The sequence below is a fragment of the Pseudopodoces humilis genome, chromosome 18 (genome assembly GCF_049639895.1).
Source record: "Pseudopodoces humilis isolate 2021_Gansu_Grassland_sample_001 chromosome 18, ASM4963989v1, whole genome shotgun sequence".
Lineage (NCBI taxonomy): Eukaryota > Metazoa > Chordata > Aves > Passeriformes > Paridae > Pseudopodoces > Pseudopodoces humilis.
The window spans coordinates 5,906,540-5,929,857 of record NC_142217.1 but is presented as its reverse complement, the minus strand read 5'-3'; the positions used below and the strand labels follow the sequence as shown (position 1 = coordinate 5,929,857).

At 39.9% G+C, this 23,318-nt stretch overlaps 1 protein-coding gene across 25 annotated transcripts in view; it reads right to left on the bottom strand.

Moving 5' to 3' along the window:
• The window catches only part of RBFOX1 (RNA binding fox-1 homolog 1), a 773,250-nt gene that overhangs the window by 223,534 nt on the left and 526,398 nt on the right, over positions 1-23,318 (bottom strand). For 2 of the 25 annotated variants that reach the window (XM_088064277.1, XM_088064276.1), the window contains exon 2: positions 11,274-11,494. The exons of 17 other annotated variants lie outside the window; for them this stretch is intronic. In XM_088064277.1, coding sequence (XP_087920403.1) covers positions 11,274-11,360 — 87 coding nt within the window. In that variant the 5' untranslated portion in view covers positions 11,361-11,494. Of the gene's footprint in view, positions 1-11,273; positions 11,730-23,318 lie in introns of those variants that run through there. 6 more of the 25 variants (XM_088064280.1, XM_088064281.1, XM_005522863.3 and 3 more) reach the window with 6 other exon arrangements.

Here is a 23,318-nt window from a genome sequence, read left to right as displayed (position 1 = left end):
ATTCTGATACAACAAAAATAGTCAATCACTGCAATTTTCTGCCAGCAAAGCATGCTTTTCTAGAATGGCCAACTCTAATGGGTTCAATTACAATACAAATCACAAAATATAAAAGCATTTGGTTCTCAGTGTCTTTGTCAACAGTAGATGCTATCACCTCACTGGAAATGACAAATTCCACCCTCTGCATAAACATTTCATACATGAGCTCAAAACTCTGCAGTGCCTTCCTCCCTTCACTACCACTATACCTCTGAAATCAAAAAGTAACTCACATTTCAGACATAATCTGCAAAAAATATATCCCTGCAGTCATCACAAAGATTTGCCATCATAAAGCTGATTACAGTGACAATTACACTGAATGTGGAACATTACAAGGCGTAATATCACAAGCTTTTAAAGTCAGTTGGCAACATTACACCAAATGCCTCTCAAAAATCAGATTTCATGTGCTAGCACCCTTGAAATGCATAATAAATTTTCTCACGGATTGAAAGTGTCTCCTAAATCCATAGTTGTATATGGTATAGCTGAATCTCAGGGACATGTGCAGTATGTGGGGGCACAGACTCTGAGCTGTCAGTCAGGTCTCCTTTGTTTTTCACACAGTGACAACTCAAAAACCTGCCACAGTTCAAAGCTCGTATGAGCTTCCTCCTTTCCAAACCTGTGCGCCCCTGTTGGGAACATCCTCAGCAGCCTTGGCTTACAGCACAGGATGTATACACTGGGCTTAATTGTGCCTAACAATCCTCTTGGCCAGTGGAAGGCATTTTCAGATGGGAAATGTGCACGAACATCTGTTACATTTCCCTACGCCTGATTTTAACCGCTCCTTCACGGAGGAAGGCGTAAAAATAAAAACATTCATCTCTGCAGCAAAAAGCCCATGTAGTCACTCCAGTCAATCCAGCACAGTGTTGCAGTTAAAAATGGTGCTCAGAGAATCCTGCAATGGATGGGTTTCATTTCCTGTAACAGCAGCTAGGGTCAGAAGCTTTGAGTGGGTTTCAACTTCTGTCTACAAAATCAGTCACCCCAGGAGCCAGTGAGGACTTTCCCAGACACACTGACCAGTGCTAGAATGAAACCAATCCAACTACTTATTTTCTTACAGAATGATCAGTTTTGAAAAACTTCTTTGGATATTAACAATTTCAGGTAACCTTTAGAAGTACTCAGAAGTAAATCCTTACACACAATGCTTGCCTTCATTGTATATTTAAGATTCTGAATGAGCAAACAAACTTGGAACTACACTGAGTCATTTCTGCACACGCTCTTTAAAAATGAATGGGAAACACCAGAGCTGAGCTGATAGGGGAACATCGAGGAGGAAGAACAATTTGCCAAAGTCTGGCTGGTCTTTGAAGAACTGGGCCTAACCCCAGCTGCTGTGTTTCAGCTGGCCTCAAATCCCCTCGTATTTGGGTACCAAAAGTGAGACATATTTATGTTTTAAATTAGAAGAGAAAGAGAACATGGAAGACAGATTTTGTTAAGAGTTGGTCACAATTTAAGATAGTTTCAGGATTTCAAGTTTGCTTTTTACTGCTTTTAAATGTAAGGCCAAAAAGAAAAAAAAGATAAGCACCTCCCTCCCCCTAAACAGCTCAGTGTCTATATCTAAGATTTTCTAAAAAAAGCAATAATCAAAAGTGTAATTTACTCCTGTGTTCAAGAAGGAGGGGTTGTTCCAATTCTATTTCATTTCCCTCAGTGAGAGGAGAGCTGGTGCTGTGTTTTCCATGTTCACCTCAGAGCAGACTGTTGCGTGACTTGTCACAACAGAACACGTTAGATTGTTCATTCTCCTGCTTCTGTCTCAGGACTAGGTAGAAAAGATTGCTGCACTTCAGAAAGGAGCCTCCCTTGGAATGAAGATCAAACAGTGAACCCATGCTCTCTATTAGCACGGACCTCAACAGACACTTCCCAGGCACCACAAACTTAAAAACTACTCTGTAGTCATTAGTTGCTACAAATCCATAGCAAAATATAAATTATTCAAGATACTGAGGGGATCTGACCTTTTCAAGTATGGCTCAGCCTCTTCTATAGAGTCAAATTTTTTGGAGATCCTTAAGAATTTGTCTTTTCTGGATTTTGTATATAAACAGTCAGAATTCTCTTCCATCCTGGTGGTTTTTGATGGCTCTAAAATTTCTCATGTTTTAAGGATTTTTTTTTTCGTTTTTAGTAACTGAAGTGAAAATATTTTCATTCTGAGTACTGAAATACAGTTTTAGAGGTTTACCTTCTCTCTGTACCTCAGCTGTTAGCAAGATATAAATTAATTTAAAAAAATTATTCATATACCATTTTCCAGTACAATTCAATGTCAAAGAGAAAGAAAATCTAGCAAAAGTGAGCTTATTTCATTAAAAGCTGGTTTTTATTTCTCAAAATATAAAAAACATATCTCTAAAATCTTTTTGCATAAGATCTACTAAATCAGAGAAACAAACAAAACTAAAAAAGTGGTCAAGAACTAAACCAAATCTCCCAAAAATATCATCAACACAAATCCTGTACACATAAAATACATATGCAACACTTAGAGAATAAGGAATCCCTTTGCACAGAGGGTAAACCCCTTCCAGCTTGCCCTCACTCATGTGAAGCAGGTCCCACTGTGCAGACTGCTCAGATCCAGCTGAGCTGGATCCCCTGAGCTGCCCTGACAGAGCAAACTTATCTCCAGGGAGTAGCAAAGGACTGCTCAGGTTTGCTCATTCACTTCAGTCAGCACCACACTGAGGCTAGCAGGGAAAGCAAGAATGATTCATTCTGTGTTATTATCTCCAGGATCATTCACAAATGCAGCAAGATGTGCTTTCCCTCACCTCTAGTCACCTTTTATTTCCCAATTAAATGTCATCTTGCTTTTAACCAAATACAGGGCTATAGCTTTCCAAAAGCCTGACTTTTTTTTTCTAAACCTGTTCTTATTATTCTATTTGGAATATTCACCCATGTTTAGGTTCTGTTTTAACATAATTGTTAGGTTTTCTCTAGAATGGAAATAAAATGTTTGGAAATTCCCTTTTTCCTCTTTCTTGGTTTCAAGTGTCACTATGATTTGTTCTCAAAGTGTTTGAAACATGTTCATATTCAGCACTCCTGTCAGTGAAAATAAAGAAAGTTGATGTGTACCTGCACAGCTGCTGGTAATTCACAGAGAAACCCTTGGATTTGCATTTTGGCAGCACTGCTCTGCCTGGGTTGGATGTTTTGAAGCTTACATGTCTAAAGATGTCTGGAGATGCATTTCACTGAATCTGCTATACCTTAAAACAGCACAGAGAGAGCAAAGTGTCACAGACATTTATCATAACAAACCAATATATGAACACCCTGCAATTTGTTCCTCCATGACTTTTAAATGCTACTATTTAGCAAACAGGAGGGCACTACATGCTTAGCAATAATATGGCAAAGTGAGGACAGAAACAAAGTGTACTACCAGCTCTATAAGATGAAAAAGTTTTGGGATATAACTATTAAGTCATAATTTTACTCCCTCAGAATAAAAAAAATAAAAAAATAAGCATAGTTCTGATAAGTTCACTGCTTTGAGTACTTTTAGCTTTATCTTAAGAAGTTGCTTCTACAGTAGGATATTAGCAAAGTCTGAATAACTTTTCCTTGATGACTAACACTCCTTGAAATGCACCATGTTTTATTTAATTCAAGGCCTCAAATAAAATGAGAGCCTGAACCATCCTGACTCTCAAATACGTAGGCAAGAGACTTTTGCTTTCTTCTCACCTAGGTCAGCAACAATACAATATGTAGGTTTAAAAATTAAATTCTATTCTTTACTGATTTATTAAATCCATCAGAATTGGAAAATTAAGTCATTCTCCAAGCTCTACTCGTGCAGCTGTTCCTTAGAGAAAGAGAAGGAACCGGGATATCAGAATTTACCCTAATGCACAATAACATGTGTCTTGTGAAACACAGGTAGAAAGTCTGACATGGAAAATTTACCTGGGTCAATTTCCAATTATATATTTACAGCGTTCATGACCTGCCACTACATTAAAAAAAAGCTCCCAACATTTTCCAAATTACCTCTGATATCTGACTGTCAAATATTTGCCAGATGTGGTTCAACCACTCTTAGGAGCATTTAAATGCAATTTCCAATTGGTTCAGGTGAAAGTACTTATACTTGAAATAATTACACCCTTACCATATTTTTTGCACAACCTGATCTACTGAAATAGACATTTCATATGTTTTTACAACACCCTCTTTGAAACCAGGTCTGAGGAAACAGTTACCTGCACACCTCAGTTAAAAAAAGCAGACAAGCCAAAAGATGTATTGAACTGGGTTTCTAACATTAGCTTGTGTAACACAGGATAACTTCTCAGAGGGTAAATAGGTGAAATATTCAAGCAAACTCCATTAAAGTGACTGTTCTATATTCAGATGTACAGGCTTATTTTTATATCAGTTGTTAATCATTCTACTGAAAGCAAAAGAACTTCAAAGTTGTATCTCCTGTCATAATCTGGCCATCAGAAGTTTTATTACTGATGATTATGCATGAGTCAGAAAAGAGAAAAAAAATCAGCTGAAATTCCAGATCCTTGGAAACAGCAGTATCAGCTTGCTGGCTTGTTCTTAAACAATTGGCTTTTACAGAGAATCCAAATCTTAAAAGCTTTGTCTTTCTTAGGGGATGAAAAAATAAATAGAATTTACCCTAATGAAAGCTATTTCATATCTAGAAATTATTTTTTTCTTACAAAGTCAAATATTTTTTATTTTTTTCCCTTAAAAACCCCTGAAGTTAGAAAGGCAGAGTTTTTCCCAGTTATGCCATACTAAAACACTGCATTATCCAACACACAAGTTAGTGACCATAATTATAGACCATCACGTCTAAAATTCATTACTACTGATATCACACGCAAAAGTGGAAAAGGGGAAAAAATAAATATCTGCCTGTTGAGTGGCTGACTACACCTGACTATAACACAGCACTGACTGAGCTGACAGAGGTAATGCAGCACTGCCTCAGCCACTGGAATTATGTCACCCACTGATTTCCAAAATAAAGGACAATGAGAAAAAATTACGCAGGTGGCAGGGCAGAGTAACCACTTGTTTCTTAGCTGAAGACTATTTAGATACGCTATTCTTCTTATTACAATTGTCTTTTTGGTCAATGGGAAAGACATTCCATGGCATTAGCTTCCCTCTTGCCCCTGCGGGCTCACTCACCAGGTATTCAATGATATCTGCACTTATTAGCAAGAAATAAAGGCAAGTTAAAAGAACATGAACTCTTGCAATGGCAATAACAAAATACTTTCGGGCTGTCTGCAGCCTCTAGAGCAGCTGACAGGTTTCACCATCAATGCTTATTGGCTGCACTGCTTGATCCATGGATTAAAAGGAAGAACAATTTAATGTGAGGCTGCATGGAGGAGACCATCTCCAGTGCCATCAACAGGCACATACAGGACAAGGAAGCCATCAGGCCCTGCCACCACAGGCTTCAAAGGGCAGGTCCTGCCTCACTGAGCTCATCTCCTCCTGAGGTGACCTGTTCAGTGGGTGAGGGAAGGTGTGCCTGCCTGACATTTCCCACTGAACTGTCCTGGAAACCATGGCTTGGATGGGTGCAGTGTGTGAAAAACCAGGTGATGGCCAGGCCCAGAGAGAGGGCAGTGGAATTGCCTGCAGCTGGAGCAGGTCCCCAGCAGGATTGCCCAGGGCTCAGTTCCAGAACGAGCTCTGCTCAGTATCTCTATCCACACTGGAGCTGCCCAGGACAGGGAACGGGGCTGGGGAAGGGACTGAAGCTGCCCAGGGCAGGGAACAGAGCTGGGGAAGGGGCTGGAGCTGCCCAGGACAGGGAACAGAGCTGGGGAAGGGGCTGGAGCTGCCCAGGACAGGGAACAGAGCTGGGGAAAGGGCTGGAGTGTGCCCAGGGCAGGGAACAGAGCTGGGGAAGGGGCTGGAGCTGCCCAGGGCTGGGGAAGGGGCTGGAGCACCAGAAGCAGCAGGGGCTCAGCCTGGAGAAAAGGAGGCTCAGGGGGAACCTTCTCATTCTCCACAACTTCTTGGCAAGAGGCTGTAGCCAGGTGGGGGCCGGGCTCTGCTCCCAAGCAACAGAACAAGAGGAAATGGCTTCAAGTTGTACCAGGGGAGATTTAAATTGGATGTTAGAAAGGGGTTGTCAAGCATTGGAACAGGCTGCCCAGGAAAATGGTTGAATCATCATCCCTGGAGGTACTAAAGAAGGGTAAATTAAAAATTAAGCGCAGATGTGGCACTTAAGGACATGGATTAATGTTGGACTTGGCAGTGTTGGGTTAACAGTCAGACTTGATAATCCTAAAGGTCTTTTCCAAGAAACAATTCTATGATTCCCAGACATTTAAGCATTGCTTACAAAAATTTTCAGCTATCAAAACAATACAGACTATATCCATCACTAACACTACCACTTCACATATGCTAAAAGCACTTTTGATACAAAAGGGAGAAAAAACTTTGCAACTTTCAGACTCAGAGAAGAAATGTTAGATATGGGCTCTCAAAATCGAGACAAGATGCACACTCAGATGAAAAGTGATTGCAACAGTAAAACATATTCATCCTCCACTCACAAAGCACTGGGAATGCAGTACTAGTAACAGGAGAGACAGAACAACACAATCAAGCCGGAATAAATCTGCATTTAAGCTAAATAATCTACTTACTGCATTTCAAAGAGGCAATTCAGCCAATGCAAACAGAAATTACGCTTTGCTTTCTACTAGATCATAATCTAAAACCAACAGAAACAACCAAACACCACTGCAGGCAGCACTGGAAGAACTCAAACCTCTCCTCATTGCTATTTCAAATCTATTCATATAAAACCTAGCAAATTACAAAAGCCTTTTTCATCTAAGGTGACACAACAAATCCACAGCATTCCCCAAGACTGGATTGCTGGAATGCAAGTGTGATTTTGCAGGTAGCCTAGCACACTAACACCTACAAACATTCACAATGTTCCCACTGCTAGCACTTCCCAACACAGCACTAAAACAAGGATTTTCCAGATGGGTAAAGTGATGGCACTGTGATGAAGTCTTTTTTCCATTACTTTTCACAGCATATTCTAGGCAATTCTCTCAGCCCTAAAATAAAATGGAACAGTCTCCAGATTACCACTTTTTCAGTTGTCAGTCCAACACACTGGTTAACCAGTTATGGAAAATCAGATACACGGGGAAAAAAAATTCAAACTCCCAGTAGCTTCAGAATAATCTAAGCTTAAGAATGATATACTTAAAAATACAGTGATTCCCAATGTATTGAAATAGTTAATCACCAGCCTATTTTATTTTTTTCTTCTCCAACTCTCCCCTTTACCACTACCTAAATAAACAAATAAAAACAGAAAAAAAAGAAGGTTTTAGCTTATTCATTCTAACGATTAATTTTCTAACAAAGAACACAAGCTTAAACCCTCAGAACTCATAGAACTTTTCTGGTCAATATGTCAAAATAAAAACAAATTTTACAAAATATTCACCATATTCATAAATTATCCCACTTTTATAATCTTTTATATACAAGTTCCACATTTTCTATAAAATAGAGCTGTCTCTCTTTTCCAGAGCTTTCCAGTAGTTTACTGAAAAGTCTAAACAATTTCATCTTTAATAACTTTTATAATAATGCCTATGAACTCCTCTTTATCTGCTAAATGGATATGGAGCTACCAAACCCAGCCATGAAAAAAAAAATTAACATCAATTATTAAAATGTCATATATCGCATGAGTGTTTTCAAAATATTTTATCATAAATCCAGCATTCCAAGTAAACAGAGCAACTGCAAACATTTTATGTTTATAGCCATGAAAGATGGAGCTGATATCACCTCTTGGATATTATTTAATAAATTAACAGTATTCTCCGAATGGTGCATCCTTAAAATAAACTTTGTAATTTAATGATGACTGGAGCTTGGTTTCATATTTATTCTAAGAACTGGTGAGGTGGTCCAGGAGCACACAGCCACTCATCCATGCTGCACACCCTGGCCAAGGCACACGGACCTTTGCCATCCAACACCCTCCTGTCCGGACATACGGGCTCCCCCCTGGGAATCCAATGACTAAACTGGGATGGGGACCAAGGGCAGGAGAAGAAACCTCTTCCTGGATTTCGCCACTTAATCCTAGATGGCATTTTTTTCATTTCCCTTGCCAGGAGAAGCAGCAGGACAGTTTTGACACAGCGTGGGACTTGCTGTCCCTCAGCACACACGGTGGCTGCACTGCAGAGCCTGCCTGGGTGCTCGTGGCAGCAGAGCTGTGACAGCCCCTGAAGCCACCAGTGGGCTTTTTGTGCCAAGGCAGAAAATATCTCCCCACCCACAGGAGGCATAAAGCTATTTATGCATTATTTGTACTTTCAGGTGGTTTTGTTTTTTTTTTTTTCTTTCAAAGAGTTTTACCCAGGAGAAGGAAGGGTCAAAGATATTTTCTCATCTAAAAATGCTTTACTAAGTCATAGGACGTCATTCTAATAAGTCTAAGGTATATTTATTTACTTGGAAATAAGTTTGCATGTATATTTAATACACATCAACATCTCTGTAACCCTGGGCCTTGTGTCTCTTCAAGAACAAGAGCATTTCACTTTCCATCATCTCACTCAAACACATCATCTCAGTAAAAGGAATACAAATCTCCTTAACAGAACACACACACAATTAGGAAAACACATGGGTGCTCACATACGGCATGTCCAGGGAGGCACCCACAGCATCCACCCCTTTTTTGTTTTCCACACATTCCACTGCTCTGAAACAAGAGGAGTGACAGAAACGAGCAGAGGGTGCAAGGCAGGGTTTAGTGATGAATTTAGGAGAGGCTGGAGCAGCTGCTCATCCACAGCATTAAATAAAATAATAAACAGCACTTGAAGGTGCAGGACCTCTGAAAACAAACCTTGCTCCACAGAGATCCCTCCTGCTCAACTATGCAAAACAAAACACAAAAAACCCCTCCCCAAATAGTCCCTAAATCTCTAGGCAATGCTCTACACTGCTTTCATACACAACCTTGGAATAAACCCAGCTGGAAATCATAGGGAATCCCTGATCAGAGGTGCACCTACTTTCTGTAGAAATCCATGCAAATAAATAAATAAACTGGCATCTTATAATCCTATAAAATGTTTAAACTGCCTCATATCCTAAAATAGTTCAGGGTTGTGGTTCTTAACCTGCAACCCAGAAAAAAAAACATTTACATAATCAGTTTATCAAGGCATAATTTTGAAGATCATTTCCATTAAAATTCAGAATGTTATGTAATTACTGCTTAGAAAAGGACGATATAAATGTTCCTATCAAATGTCCTTTGCATTATTTATTTTAGATATTTAGATTTACTTTAAGAGAAAAACAATAAGCATTCTGGTGTCATAAGCTGACCAGAGATACTGTAAGTGCAGGTGAAATCCTGAGGGACAAATTGCTCAAACCATCTAATGCTGTAATTCACTCATTAGGACAATAACTCAAATATGTGTTTGGTGTCCAAAATGCCATTTTCAGGTTTGACATCAGGGAGAGAGAAGACAAGAGACTAGAGAAGTATTGATGCAAAAAACACTTTTCAACTGCATCTCTCATACCTATTTTTTATTTCAGCAGTTCTTATTGCTTGACTATTTTAGATCTATGCTAAAGGAGTAACCCAGGCCTGGATATATCTTTCTAAGGAAAGAATGAAGAGGAAAAAGATTGAAAGAAGGCATCCCAAATTTTCAAAGGGCCCTTTCTTCTAATCTATCTGCTTGGATAATGCGTTCAGAGTGGCATTTTGTAATGACAGCAACTTTCCAACAAATCAATAGTTATTTAATTCCCAACAAGCTCTCGAGTCCATTAAACCTGATTACATTCACCCATTTCAGTTGGGTGCAGTTATTTTTCCTGCACCGGCACTTAATCTATAACAGGAACTTATGAGAACTTTCAAAAGCAATTTCAACATCAATCAGCATAGAGTGAAAGGCACGATTTGCTTGTAATTATTTATTGGACAGGATGGCAGAGGGTCTGACTGAGCTCCAGTGTCTGACCTTCACCCCCAAATTCTAATGGATACGAAGGCCTGCTGGATGTGTCTCACTGCATAAAAAGCAGCCTCAGCTTGCATGTCCCACAAGACACGGATTCCCAATATCTGATAACGGCTATATTTCTATTTTAGACACGTGTGCCTGATATTAAGCCTGAAGTGAAGAACACAACCCACAGTCCTATTACTGAAGGGACCTAAATGGGAAACCACCTGTTTGATGCTGTGATTGCCCCTCTATGGCAGCAAAGCATTGGGCTACAGGAGCACAATGAAAGTTTCCCTCTCCCTCAGAGCTGACCCATCCCTAGCACAGCACAGAAATGCCCTAACACACGTGTGTGGCACAATATCTAACAACTGCCACTTGGATGGTACAGTTCTGTCAGGGTTTAGAAATGCTGACTTTTCCTAATGCCTTATAGTACTGTAAGCAACAGGATACTTATTGCTTCATTAGCATCTACATGATTTATTCAGAATCCCAAGTCTAACAGAAGACACTTCAGTAGCACCACTTCTTGATAAAAATTAAATAATAACAAAAGCAAACACAACAACCTCATAGCTGGCAGCTGACTCCTAAATGTACAGAACTCTTGCCCTGCAGCAAGAACTTACACTTTGAGGGCTCAAAGGAATTAATAGGATGTGTATAAATATTCTTTGCAGGTGATATATTTCTACACACACAAAACCACAACCCCTTTTTCATTCCGTGTGACGCGTAACGTATGAATTAAAGCATATTTAACATTATTCCTGTTTGCTGTGCTAAAACATTTAACCTAAACACATCATGTTAAGTTACTTTGTCTTCTGACCTGCCGTGGGAATGCTGACTCCCTCAGAAACCTAGAATGGATAGCAAATCCTGTGCCCTGTGGTCAACCTCGTGAAGCAAAGGCATGAATGTTAAACAGCAGACAAATCAATACAAGCAAATATAGCTCAACTACACCATTTATTCAGCCATGAGAGATGTCAATACACAGATTAGGGTGATCCATCTTTTTGATTTCCTACTGTCTTCTCACTGACTACATGAGAGCTTTTGCCTGTATTAAAAGTGTTTGCTTTCTCAACCATAAAAATTCCAATTATTGCTCTAAGTGCACTAGAGTTAAGTTGCTTGTTGGAAGCGGCCTTGCATTACCTGAACAAGTCCAGCGAAGTATGGTGCTGCCGGCAGAATCATTGGCACTCCATAGGGATGTAGCAAAACTCCTTGAGACGACAACATGGTTTAAGTGATAGTATTACTCCCACTAAAGCTAAACACATCAATTGAAAGTTAGGGGAAAATCTATATACCAACTTCTTCCAAACTCAGAGCTAGAACCAAATAACTTCTGTCAGGGGCAAAGCCCACATCAGCTGTAAAAAAAAGAAAAAAATTGACGTCAGCAACACTTAATGTTAAAATTTTCTTCAGAGACAACAGATAGAGACAACAGCTGCAAACCTAACTCTACCCAAAAAGGAAGGTGCTATTTTGGGAGCAGCTTAAGTAACATGACTAGCCAACTACTCTTTATCAGTTCAGATTTTTAAGTACTAAACACATAGAGATCAAATTCTGTACAGATCTACTGATTAGAAATAATTTTTCCTATCAGTTCTGGCATATACATGAAAACAGTTACTATCAGAAGCCATTTTCAAAATAATCAGGTTTATCATGATTGCATAATTAGACATTTCCCTGTATTTATAAGCTGTTAAACAATGTTCACGTGAGCGTTTACACTTCAGTCTGTTACACTGGGTACATTCTGTTTTGATTCATTATATTCTTGTTTGTTTTGAATGTGTGAGCTAACTAATGCAAGCTAATGACTTCTATTAGTGTAAATTATGTTTTAATGGCTTTTCTAACCTTTCACAGCATCTATGCTGTTAAATTGATCATAACTATCTTAAAAGAACACATTTTCCCATTAGAATATTTCAACTCTGCTCTCCAAATCAACTCATACTACTGGTCTAAGAGACAAAGGACTGAAATTTAGGCTGGTTTCCTCCCTAAATCAAAACAGATTTGATTTTAAACGTACTACTTACAAGACATTCTCTTCTGCAGCTCATTTTTACTTTAGACAAAACCAACTTAGTCATTAACACCTGTTTTATGTGCTATGTATCTTCTACTGCAGATGTAACTAATGACAAGAATTACAATTGAGCAAGACTTTTTTTATTTCAATAAAGAATTAGGTACTTACAACTTCATGTTACAAGTGAAATAAAAAAAATATAAAAAATCTCCTACAGTCTTCAGGGTGCTTCACACCACTAATTTCAGCTACTTGATTTTGTTGCATAATTACTTTTCCAGATAACTAATTGCAGACAAGATTTGATGCGATACTCAATTATTTCATGTCACATTTTGGCCATCGCGGAAGGTTTTCGGTAATTGATTCTGGTGTATCACGGCAGCCCTGCTGCAGGATTTAGCAATCTCCCCGAGCAGCTGCCTGCTGGCCCTCCCCACTGCCAGCCTCACCCCACTGCTAACTTTAGATGTGGAATTGTGACCCTCAGTGATGCTCCCTGCAGGAGCTGCCAGTGAGGCCAGCAATTGTCACATGATGAAGTGATGTTTACCCCACTCCATCTCCTGTTTCAGAACCGCTTCACTTTTCTGTTGGGGATGATGCTCTTCTCACTGCTCATCTGACCATGCTTAGCTATAAACCCTACTTCTTGGTCTGTTCTTACCAAGGAAGAGAAACTCTGCAGATTAATTATTAAGCAAGCTGACACATCATTGATTTTTTTCAAAAGATTGTCATTAATTCCAATACAGAATCAGCCACTTTCACAGAGAAATACATAAACAAAAGGTATATATAAGAAAGCAAGCTGCAGCCACACCTCTCTTAAAAATACATAATTCCTAAAATAAAAAAGGTCATTTTGACTATTGCTTATTTGCTTCATCCAGCAGAGTAAGCTGCATTTGAAAAGAAAGCAGATTTCTTTCACCCAGAAATGGAGATTATAAAATGGATTCTGCAAGCTTTACTCAAATGACTCCAGTGGGACAACTGACATAAATACAGACTGTTAAATTGCTCTATAAAATACCTGGCAGGTTTTTTGTTTCAGCATGTATATATTTGATAAGATGTTAGAAAACCTGAGGATAAAGATTCGTACAGGAAAGAGCAGGCTCAAGGGAAGTTTTTCTGTGATCTATTTTGGGATAGATTTTTTTTTAATATTTTCTTTAATTATTTTGGCACAAGGCAACCTGCTGATGAAATTTCCTGATGACACAAAGTTGGAAGGTACTATCGAGGCTGGAGAGGATAAGGATATTACATAGAAAGAACTGCTAAATCTTATGGGCTGCGTTAATAGAAATGGGATGGATTTCAATAAGACAAAATGCAAGATCATGCTCCTCCTAATAACAGAAACTTCAGAGCTAAACTCAGGAGGAAAAACAAGATCTCATTGCATCTGTTTAAAGAATTTCAGATACTAGTGAGATACCAATAGGAAAATGAAAATTAGTACTATTTCTTAATTTTAATTCTCAATTATTTCTTGATTTCTTAGAGGTACTTCCAACAGAATACAGTTGTCTTCATTCACATTAAATAGAAAAAAAAAGGTCAAATTAAAAATACAACCATTGTAGAGAAATTCCTTTTTGGGTTCAGGGGAAAGGAACAACTATGTTGCAGAAACCTAAATTTGATTTGTTTATCCCAGCAAAGCAATCTGTGAATAAGGAAGAAAACAGTAGGAGGAAGAGACTGTTCAAGCTAAGGACGATCCTGACACTTTAAAAATCAAGAAAAACCCAGTTATGAATAAATTTAGGCTGAACATATTTTTTCAAGTTCGGGGGTTCTCTTTGAAGTATTTTGGTCTTGTCTAGAGAGGGTCTAGAACAGCCTTCCAAATCCACAGCAACATAGAAGGGTGGCTCATAACAGACAATTATTATGCAAAGCGTGGTGGAAGTGTGAACTCAGCAACTTCCAGGAGGACACTTCCAGCCCTTTGCAAGCACTGAAAACATCCCAGAATAATGGAAACATCAAATGTCCTAGGAGAATTGCTGTTTTCTACATTGCAGATAGCAATCTACAAAAACAAACATTTCAGATAAACTGTAGTTACCTGTTTCAATGCAAGGACACTTTGCCTGCCTCACTATAACAACATGCTCCTGACTGTCAGGGTGTGGGGCAGCCCAGATCCAAGCTGGGTCCCGGTGGCTGGGCCCTGTGGTGGTGTCCTGAGCTACCTGAGCTCACACAAACCTCTGTGAATCAAAGCCACAGGAGCACAACAGAGCTTTGCTGCGTCTCTGCCCTGTGCCAAGCTCAGAACTTCGGCCAGTGCCTCTACATCAGCTCCACCACTTCAGACCAACACATTTCTTCTCCCTCCCAGCCACACAAAAATGAAATTTCACTTGAGTTTTACAGTTTGCCTTTAGTTAGTATCAATGGTCACTCCTGTTCTGCTGGAATATGTTGAATACGTGAAATTTGGCCACAAAGAGGACTGAGGGAATGAGCCAGAAGAGTATTGATAAAGCTGAGAGCTCTGTTTCACTTCACCAGGACCTTTAGCATGATTAAAGTCAAGCATGGACCTCAACACTTGTGGGAGGACAAAGCCAGAATGGTCGGGACAAGCACATCAAGCACATCTGACGTCCCTGGTGCTGACAGCACCCAATTCCTGCCTGCTGCAGGGTTCCTCCTCCCTGCAAAAAATTAACTCTGTGTGTGGGTGGAAAGGGGAGATCATCTATTTTAAACAACTACACAGCTTTTATTTCCATTACATTCTAGAAAATTATGATGCTGTTAGGAAAAAAAAAAAAAAAAATGACATGTTAAGCCATTTTCAGTGTGCTCATAGAGGGTATGTTACTCTTCCAAACCCTAGCTGGCTTTGGTTTCTTTCATTAAAAATTTGCATGGATTTTCTGAAACTAAAAATTGATCTCAGCAATGAGAGAGGAAGAAAGAATTAGAAAAACACATGAACACTAGCTTTATATGTAAAACACATACACACAAAATGCACAAGCTTATTTGTTTCAACTATGCAGAGTTTTGCAAAAAGGCAGGTTTTATTAATGAAAAGCTGCTTTTAAAGGTGAAGAGCACAGGTTAAGCAAGGTAGGGTAGGAGTCGAAGGTCAGAAAATTCTTAACTATTTCAGGCCCAGCAATCTAATACCACAATTTTGTGTTTAAGCACGGAACTGAAGCTACTGACAGGAGTGTTCTAATAGCAGTTTCTTTGAAGACTTGCTAAAAAGTTGTTTAAATAGGAAGGAAATGGAGACTGCTGTGCAGTATGGATGAACAGATACAGAAATAAAACTAGAAATATGCCTGAAAACAGGGCTAGACATCCAGGCAGAACAAGAAAGAGGAAACCGGAGCAAGAAAGATCAGAGTTTTGATCCCACCTGCATATAAGATGTAAATGGCACATTAGACAATGACTAAACTACTTTCCCAGGCAAAAGCAGATGCCAAAGTTTTGCTATGGTACAAGGTGGGGAAAAAAAAAAAGGAAACTTAAGCAGCTTGCCTGGGGCCACAATGCCTGGAAAAGGCAGATCCCTGCAATGCAGTCATCAGCCAATCAATGATTTATGCTCTAATCAGATTCTCACTGAAGTAATCTATTTAGACCATCTTTCTGCCAAATAATTAATTCTTCTTAATGCCGGTATCTAGATCAAAATACCACAAACAATAGTTCTTTCCAAATGCTGCGCAATTTCAATGAACTTCAAATAATTTCCTCTTCCTTCCTACACTGGCCTAACTTTCCTGTCTCTCAGATCATAAATAATTCAGGTACCACTTTGGCACCTTCTTCAGAACTTATGCTATGTCATATTTGGACCTTTTAAGTTCAAGTCTCCCATTTCTCACTACCTTTCCTATTGTCCAAATACTCTCCATTTTCTCTTTAGATTTCTCAGTGGTTTTTCTGGTACAGGAAACCCCAAAGCTGAAAGGACAAATTGGTTTCTGAGTCTCCTGATAATTTCCCTCACCCACAGCAACTTTAGATTGCTATCTCTAAAAAAGGATTACCAGACACCAGCACCAGACATGCTTGGGAAAAGAACGTGAGCTGCTGCTGATCAGCATTGCCTGAGGTGATCTGGCATTAAAGGAACTATTGATAGGCAGGAAAAGCTGTCCAGCACATCTTCCCCCACCTTCCCAGCACAGCTGCTGACACTGTTATAACTGCTTGTCTTCCCAAGACCATTTCCACCTTTCTGCAAAAGCCATTCAGGGCCAAAGGCTGTTCAAGTGCAGCAGGAGCACCACCCAGGCTCTCCCCTGTCCACCACATGAAGAATGTGTAGGAGCTGCTCGTGCCAGGTACCGATTCCCCAGCCAGCTCCTCTCACCCTGAACAGCAGAGCCAAAACACAGCACAGATATTTTACTGACTCCTGAAGCAGAAAATGTCACCCATACAAATCAAAGGTATTTCATGGTCTCATACTGATAACCAGCATGGCAGGTGTCATCACAGTTGAGTTTATTAAGCATCTCAGTTCAGACCAAAGAGAATAGGGCAAGGATATAGAAACTGCTTAAAACTGGGAGAAACCACCTTTTTCAAGCATGTGGGATACAGCATATTTAGAATTAACACATTTTTCTTCTGAACTTAAGGTTTCCATCTAAAATGACATGAGTGTCTAACAATTACATTATCTCTTCAGAGCACATGAAAAACTAGCAACAGGTCAAGATGAACCCAGCTGATCCTTCAGTCAGAAAACAATGCTTCAGTTCCACTGAAGATCAAATTTTAGCCTTTTTCTTCTAAATATACAATCATAGTAAGTTTGGAGATTTGAAAGATAAATAACTACAGTCCTGCCAAATGCAAGAGCTTCAGACAGAAGCAAAAACTTGGGAGACGTGTTTGTGAAACTATTTGTAGCCCTGGAGAAATTAAGGCTATAGGCCAATTGGCCTCACAACACTTGAAGTGCAGTGTTTCAGTAAACGTTGGTTTCTGAGTACACAGCAAATCCTTTCTGTCTGGTTTTAATTCCCTTTCTTATTGTCTGAGCCATGGGCTGCTGTGGTAGCTCACTGGCTAAATAATGGAGTGTTAACTTTGCATTTCTTTTGGAATGCTCCCATAAAGACCCTTCTTTCTCCACCTGCACTGCCCCAAAACACATCCTTTTATTACCTTTACACTTGCCATCTTATTCAAAGGCTCAGTTCAGCCTATTCCTACCCAAGCCACTACTGTCAACATCTCAAAGATGAAACTCCTCTTTGTCTTGCCTTGAATATTGTGCACCTCCACCTCCTAACCAAACTCCAAATGGTGTTGATGCTCTAATGAATTTGCCTGCTACCAGGTAAGACTCTCTCAAAACATCTACGAACATTCTTTTCCAGCCCTTTAAACCTCCTCTTTCCAGAATGCCACACAAAAACATTGACTGGGGGATGAACTGACTGCCCAGTAGCCAATATCCCTGTTCCTCTGCAGGTCAACTTGAATTTGTATCTATTTCTGATTGTAAATTCCTTTGAAGAAAACTGCATCTGGTACAAGGAGATGACAGCAATATAAAAGAACACACACATACATTTAAAAGATACACATCTGAATAACTTCAGTTTTCCCAGAACTCTGAAAGGCAGGGTTTGCCCTCCTCTACTCTTGGAAACCCTCACTCCCTCAGACTGGATTGCTAAAAGATAAGTATTTGTCCCCTGACAAGCAGGGAGAGTGATTTACCCTTCAGTGAGTCACAAGACACATTCACTTCCACAGGTGATAAATGCATGCCAGAGAGAACCAGCAGGTTAAAACTGGAGTTAAGGGATCCCTCTGTGCCTGGACTTCCCTTGGGCTACCAAGGACCTGTCATCAGCTCTACATATCAAGGCACAAAAGCTGAGGACAGTCTCTGAACAGCTACTCTCTGAAAAAAAAGAGTCAGATAGGTGTCTTTGAACTAAGCTGCACTATCATACCAATTAGAAAGATTCTGGATCACAATCACATTATTATCACAGCATTTGTGTCAAAATTAAAGCAGGATGAACCTGAAAACTTCAGTTATTCCATGTGCTGTGCTCTGCACTAGGAAGAAGGCTGACATTGGACTGCGAGGTGCCACACAAAAGAGTCTCCTAAAGCTACAAAAAGTAGTGGAACACAGCACCATGGGCCTGCATATATCTGTTTGTGAAGGAAGCTTCTCTATGTGCCTCCAATTGGCCTGAATCACTCAGAAAAGTTAGCTGCAAAACCGCAGGAAAATACTGTTGCTTTAAGTAGCAAGAGTTGATTTTGACATGCAGACATCACAACTTATTCACAGCACTGAAGATGTGTTATAAAGTTCTGCACTTTGTTTCTTCTGCCTTAGTGAGCATTGCATTGTTTTCCTTCTCTTGCAGAGTTCCATGCTGGCTTTTATTACATAACTCTTATCAGCTGGATAGCTGTACCAAATCACTTGGATTTTCCCTGTTGGCCTCCTTGAGAACTCACTCCCTCCCATCTCCAGGCTACTTCAGACATCTTTCACTACTCTGCTCTTGAGATTATCTGCATTTTCTAAACCAGCTGAGATTAGTCTCCAATCCATGAGAAATTAAGCAGCTTAGAAAATTTTGTATCAAACATAGAACACTTTCAAGATCTCCTGCCTGTTTGATATCGTGCAGTTACACAGACTAACTACTGAAAATTATGTACATCTTCCACAAAAGATAAGCAGTATCACATACATCTTTATTAAAGTTGCAGGTTGTATGGATATGTATTTCACAAAATATGTATTAGAATCATGCTTGCATATATCTTCCATAATCTCTTTCATTTATTCTTCTCCTTTGTGTGCCAAATACAGGACCAAGAAATATGTATTTCATTCAGCAGGTAAGGACAGGCTATAATCTTCCCCTTAGGGTATATTCTTTTGCAGATACGGCCCAGCAGCAACAAAAACATTTTTCCTTGCAAATCAGGAACAGAGTGACTCTAACCAGTATCCACTATTCATAAATCCTAGTGATCCCAAGCCATCTTCATCCATTCCACACAGGATTTTGGGCAGTATCTGAGCACTCAACCAGTCTCAGGATCAGTTCATGGCCATATTCTCATGGGCACCAACCAATACCTCAAGGAGCATCTCAGGAATACAGCTCTGTGTCAGAGAACAGATAAACCACCTGCTTGTCACCATCACATCCCAGGCTTTAGTAGGGTGGTGATGACAGAAACAAGTCACATATTTTTATTGCCAAATCTGGTCAAACAGACTTTTCTTTATTGTTGTAGTCAGGCTACTGTACTGTATCACAGGAAGCTATGACTTCTTCTTGACCCCAATTAGCACATTCATTATTCATCAAAGTACAGTTTTCATTTGCTTCCCTTGGGAACAGCAGAGTATCACTGTGAGGATCTTTCAATACAACTTCACCCCCTTAATACACTCAGGATTTGCTGACAAGTAACAGCTACTTATTCCCCCGAGTCAAGTTCATATTAATAGGACTGCACAGTGAATCATGAGATGGTATTAAACCCTGCCTCCTGCCTGTATAAATACATCATTCAAGCACCCTACCATGCTACAGTTTGATTGCAGAAACCAGCAGAGGGTAGATATCCTAAGTGAGCAGGGTGCCTTGGAGAAACAACCAATTCGAACCCCGAAACAATAAAGACCCTATAGGTCTTTAAAGGGATCAGAGGGAATTTCTGTTCACTACTGACAAGTTTCATATTTTCAAGAGATAAAATACCAGGACTTGAAGGCATTAGATGTAATGTAAGCCAGAACTCAGCTCTACTCAAGACTGGCAATAGTTTAAGTAGTAAAGTTTAGCCAAGAGCTACAAGCAAGGAGCATCTAAGGCAGACAGGATTTGGCTGAAAGCATTAGAAATCTCAGCTGATAGGAAGCTCACCTCCAAATCTGAATGGCAGAAAGTCAGAAAAGCTTTTTCAATTTCATTGCTACTTAGTGTCTGAAGTCAATTCAGTTCCATAGATATTTGCTAACACACATTTGGAGACACACCCAGTCCCATGTTCAGCAACTCATCACCTCTCCTAAACTCAGTGTGGGGCCTTACACTTGGCCTATCCAGGCCAAGCTAAAACCTGGCTTTCCCTGAGATGGGTCACATCTCTTCTGCCCCAGCCTGAGCATCTGTGACTGAAGCCAGATCAATGTCAGTGGGATTGCTCTGGTACTCTGCAGGCACCTCTGTGTAAAGAGCTGGGTACACAGGAGAATTCATTTGGAAGAACAACATTCCCTGGATTAAGCTTCAAGAATTCTTCCTGGTAACACAGTAAATAGCTCTCACCTGAAAGAATCACATCATATGTTTACTCTTCTCCCCTCTCCTAAGACCTATTAAAAATATTTTACTTATTCATTACACATTCCAGTCCTATGTCTTCTTCAGCAGTCACAGTGGGTACCGAATTCATGGGAATACTTGATTTCTAATGATGGCTCTCACAACTTTCTCAGGACTGTGTAAAGCTAGGGAGATCATGCTACTGTTCAGAATAACAGAAGAGCAGAGAAAGCACCTGAGATCAGAAAACCAGAACACAGCTGTATCAGTGCCAGATAGCAAGAGCCTTTCCTGCCACCTACTTTTTTACTTTTTGTCAATTCCATTTGATATACAAAGCAAATAAAGAATGGCCTTTTAAATCTCACCTTCATTTAGGTTTTAATCAACCTGTGGCAATGCCCTTGGAAGGGACCAGCAAAGGATTGGGATAAATTTGGGCAGAGAAGGACAACAGAAGAGGATTATTCCTGTTTTTACTGAAATCAGTGCTTTAGTGAATACTCAAGTTATTAAGTGGATGTCAGTAAGATTTTTATTGCTGCAAGAAATAAGGCAAAGTATAAGTAGTCTCCTTCTAAGACCTCAGAAGTTGTAAATTCTCCTGCAGTGCAAAATCAGGGGATCAGACACCGAAAACTGAACTCAAACTCTTTGATTGAGAGCATCTTACTTTCTCTCACACAAGTTTTTCAATAGCGATTTGCTCCCAGACAGAAGAAATAAAACATCTGATACTATTTAATAAAGAGCTAAACCAACAAATACATGTGGCTGAACACCAGGAACAAGTAAAAAGAAGAAATGTAATACTCCTTTACAAGTTTGAATTTGAGCTGCTCAAACATGAACTGCACAGGAGGTTCATAAGACCTGACTCTTGCACATCTGGATTATAAATGCTATTATTGGAACATCTCTCTTGCCTTGCACCGACAGAAAAGCACTACACAGCTGCTTCTACAGAACTGTCAGATTTCAGGATAATTAATGAGACAACTGGGAGTAGTGGACTCTTACAGAAATTATTTTCAAAGGTTTTTATTATTACCTCATTTTTTTCCCCTACTGATAGGTCTTCTTCACAGCCTCCTTTCTTTGCTGTTTGTGTGATCTGGTACCACTGCCTAACAGTATTTGTGTCTTTCCACTGATCTGTTTGGCCATTCACGGTCAAAGAGCTAAATTTCCTGATTTTTGCTCAACTCTTCAACCCTAATTAGCCCTTTTGGATCCCAAGAAGAAAACACTGGAATGGTTTGTGCTCCCCAGCCCTAACTCCTTGTGAAGCTCTGAGAGTAACCAGTGTCCATCACTCTCACAGATCAGATGCTGCCTGCTGTAACTCGGCTTCCTTAATAAAGCTCAAAATAGCTTTCCCTTGGACTTTTTATAAAGCAGTTGCAAAGTTCATTTTCTCTTGGAAATGAGCACGCAGGACTTGTACCATTTTAATGTGAACAAACACTTAAAACTATTCTTGAGCAAAATATACAAGAATACACTGACAGAAAATGCAGATTCACTGCACGACGCATTAATTTCACAGCAAAGCCAAGGCTAACACCTCAGCAGAAGTCAATAAACTGATCTACCCCAGCAGAAATTCTGATCCTGCTTTTCTCACCCAGGAAAATTCATGTCTGCATGGCATGTCAGGAAAAAAGCCCAGGAATGCTCCATTTTCACACAGGCTTCTGGAGACACCTGCCTGGTTTGTTTGGTCACACCAACACAAATGTTTCTTTAAAATGAGCACTTCCCAAGAGACACACCCCCCCAAACTTAACAATAGATATTATAGAAGATAAAAAATAAAATAAACCCACAGTTCCCTCCCCCACCACTCTCCCCATGCCCAGTGGGTTTCTGGAAACATCTTGAAAATGAAGTTCTCCACATAGAGCAGCACCCTGGAATTCCTTCACTGCATACAAGACTTAATTAGAAGTTCCTGATTGAGTTTCCATTTGTCAAAACTGCAAGAGTAATTTGCCACATCTATTGAGGAGCATCTACTGACACTTGAAGGGACAGATCTGAAATCCCCATTTCAATTCCAGGTAGGTGAGAGGAAGATTAGAAAGTATTTCTAGCAAGCCCTTGCATTAAAAAAAATAAAAAAAGGGAAGAATCTTCATTCTGTGATAAAAATTATGGCCATTTTGCAAAATGACATTTCAACTAGCACCTGGAACACCACCCCTACCTACCTGTTGGGATGCATAATTTTCCAAATAACCATGCTTTTTACACATTTTTTTCCTCTGAATTAAGTTTTTTCATGTAAATAAAAGGGATAGTTTAGTTCATAGAATCATAGAATGATTTGGTTTGGAAGAGACCTTCAAGATGACCCAGTTTCAATGCTCCTGCCCTGGATAGGAACACCTTCCACTAAAAGAGGTTTGCCAGAGCTCCATCAGCCTGACCTTGAAGTCTTTCAGGGATGAGGCATCCACAGCATCTCTGGCCAACCTGTGCCAGTGTCTCACAACCCCCACACTAAAAAGTTTCTTCCTAACATCTCCTGTAAACCTACTCTGTCTCAGCTTCAAATCATCCCCCTTGCCCTGTTACCCCATGTTCTCATAAAATATCTCTGTCCATCTTTCCTGTAGGCTCCCTTCAGGCACTGGAAGGCCACAATTAGGGCTCCCCAAAGCTTTTTTTTCTCCAGGCTGAACAATCCCAGTTCTCTCAGCCTTTTCTCACAGGAGAGGTGCCTCATCCCTCTTATCTCAGTCATCCCTCTTATCTCAGTGCCACCTCTGGATTTGCTCCAAGAGAATGGGTCAGGCTGGAATGTCCCACAGTGGGTGCCAG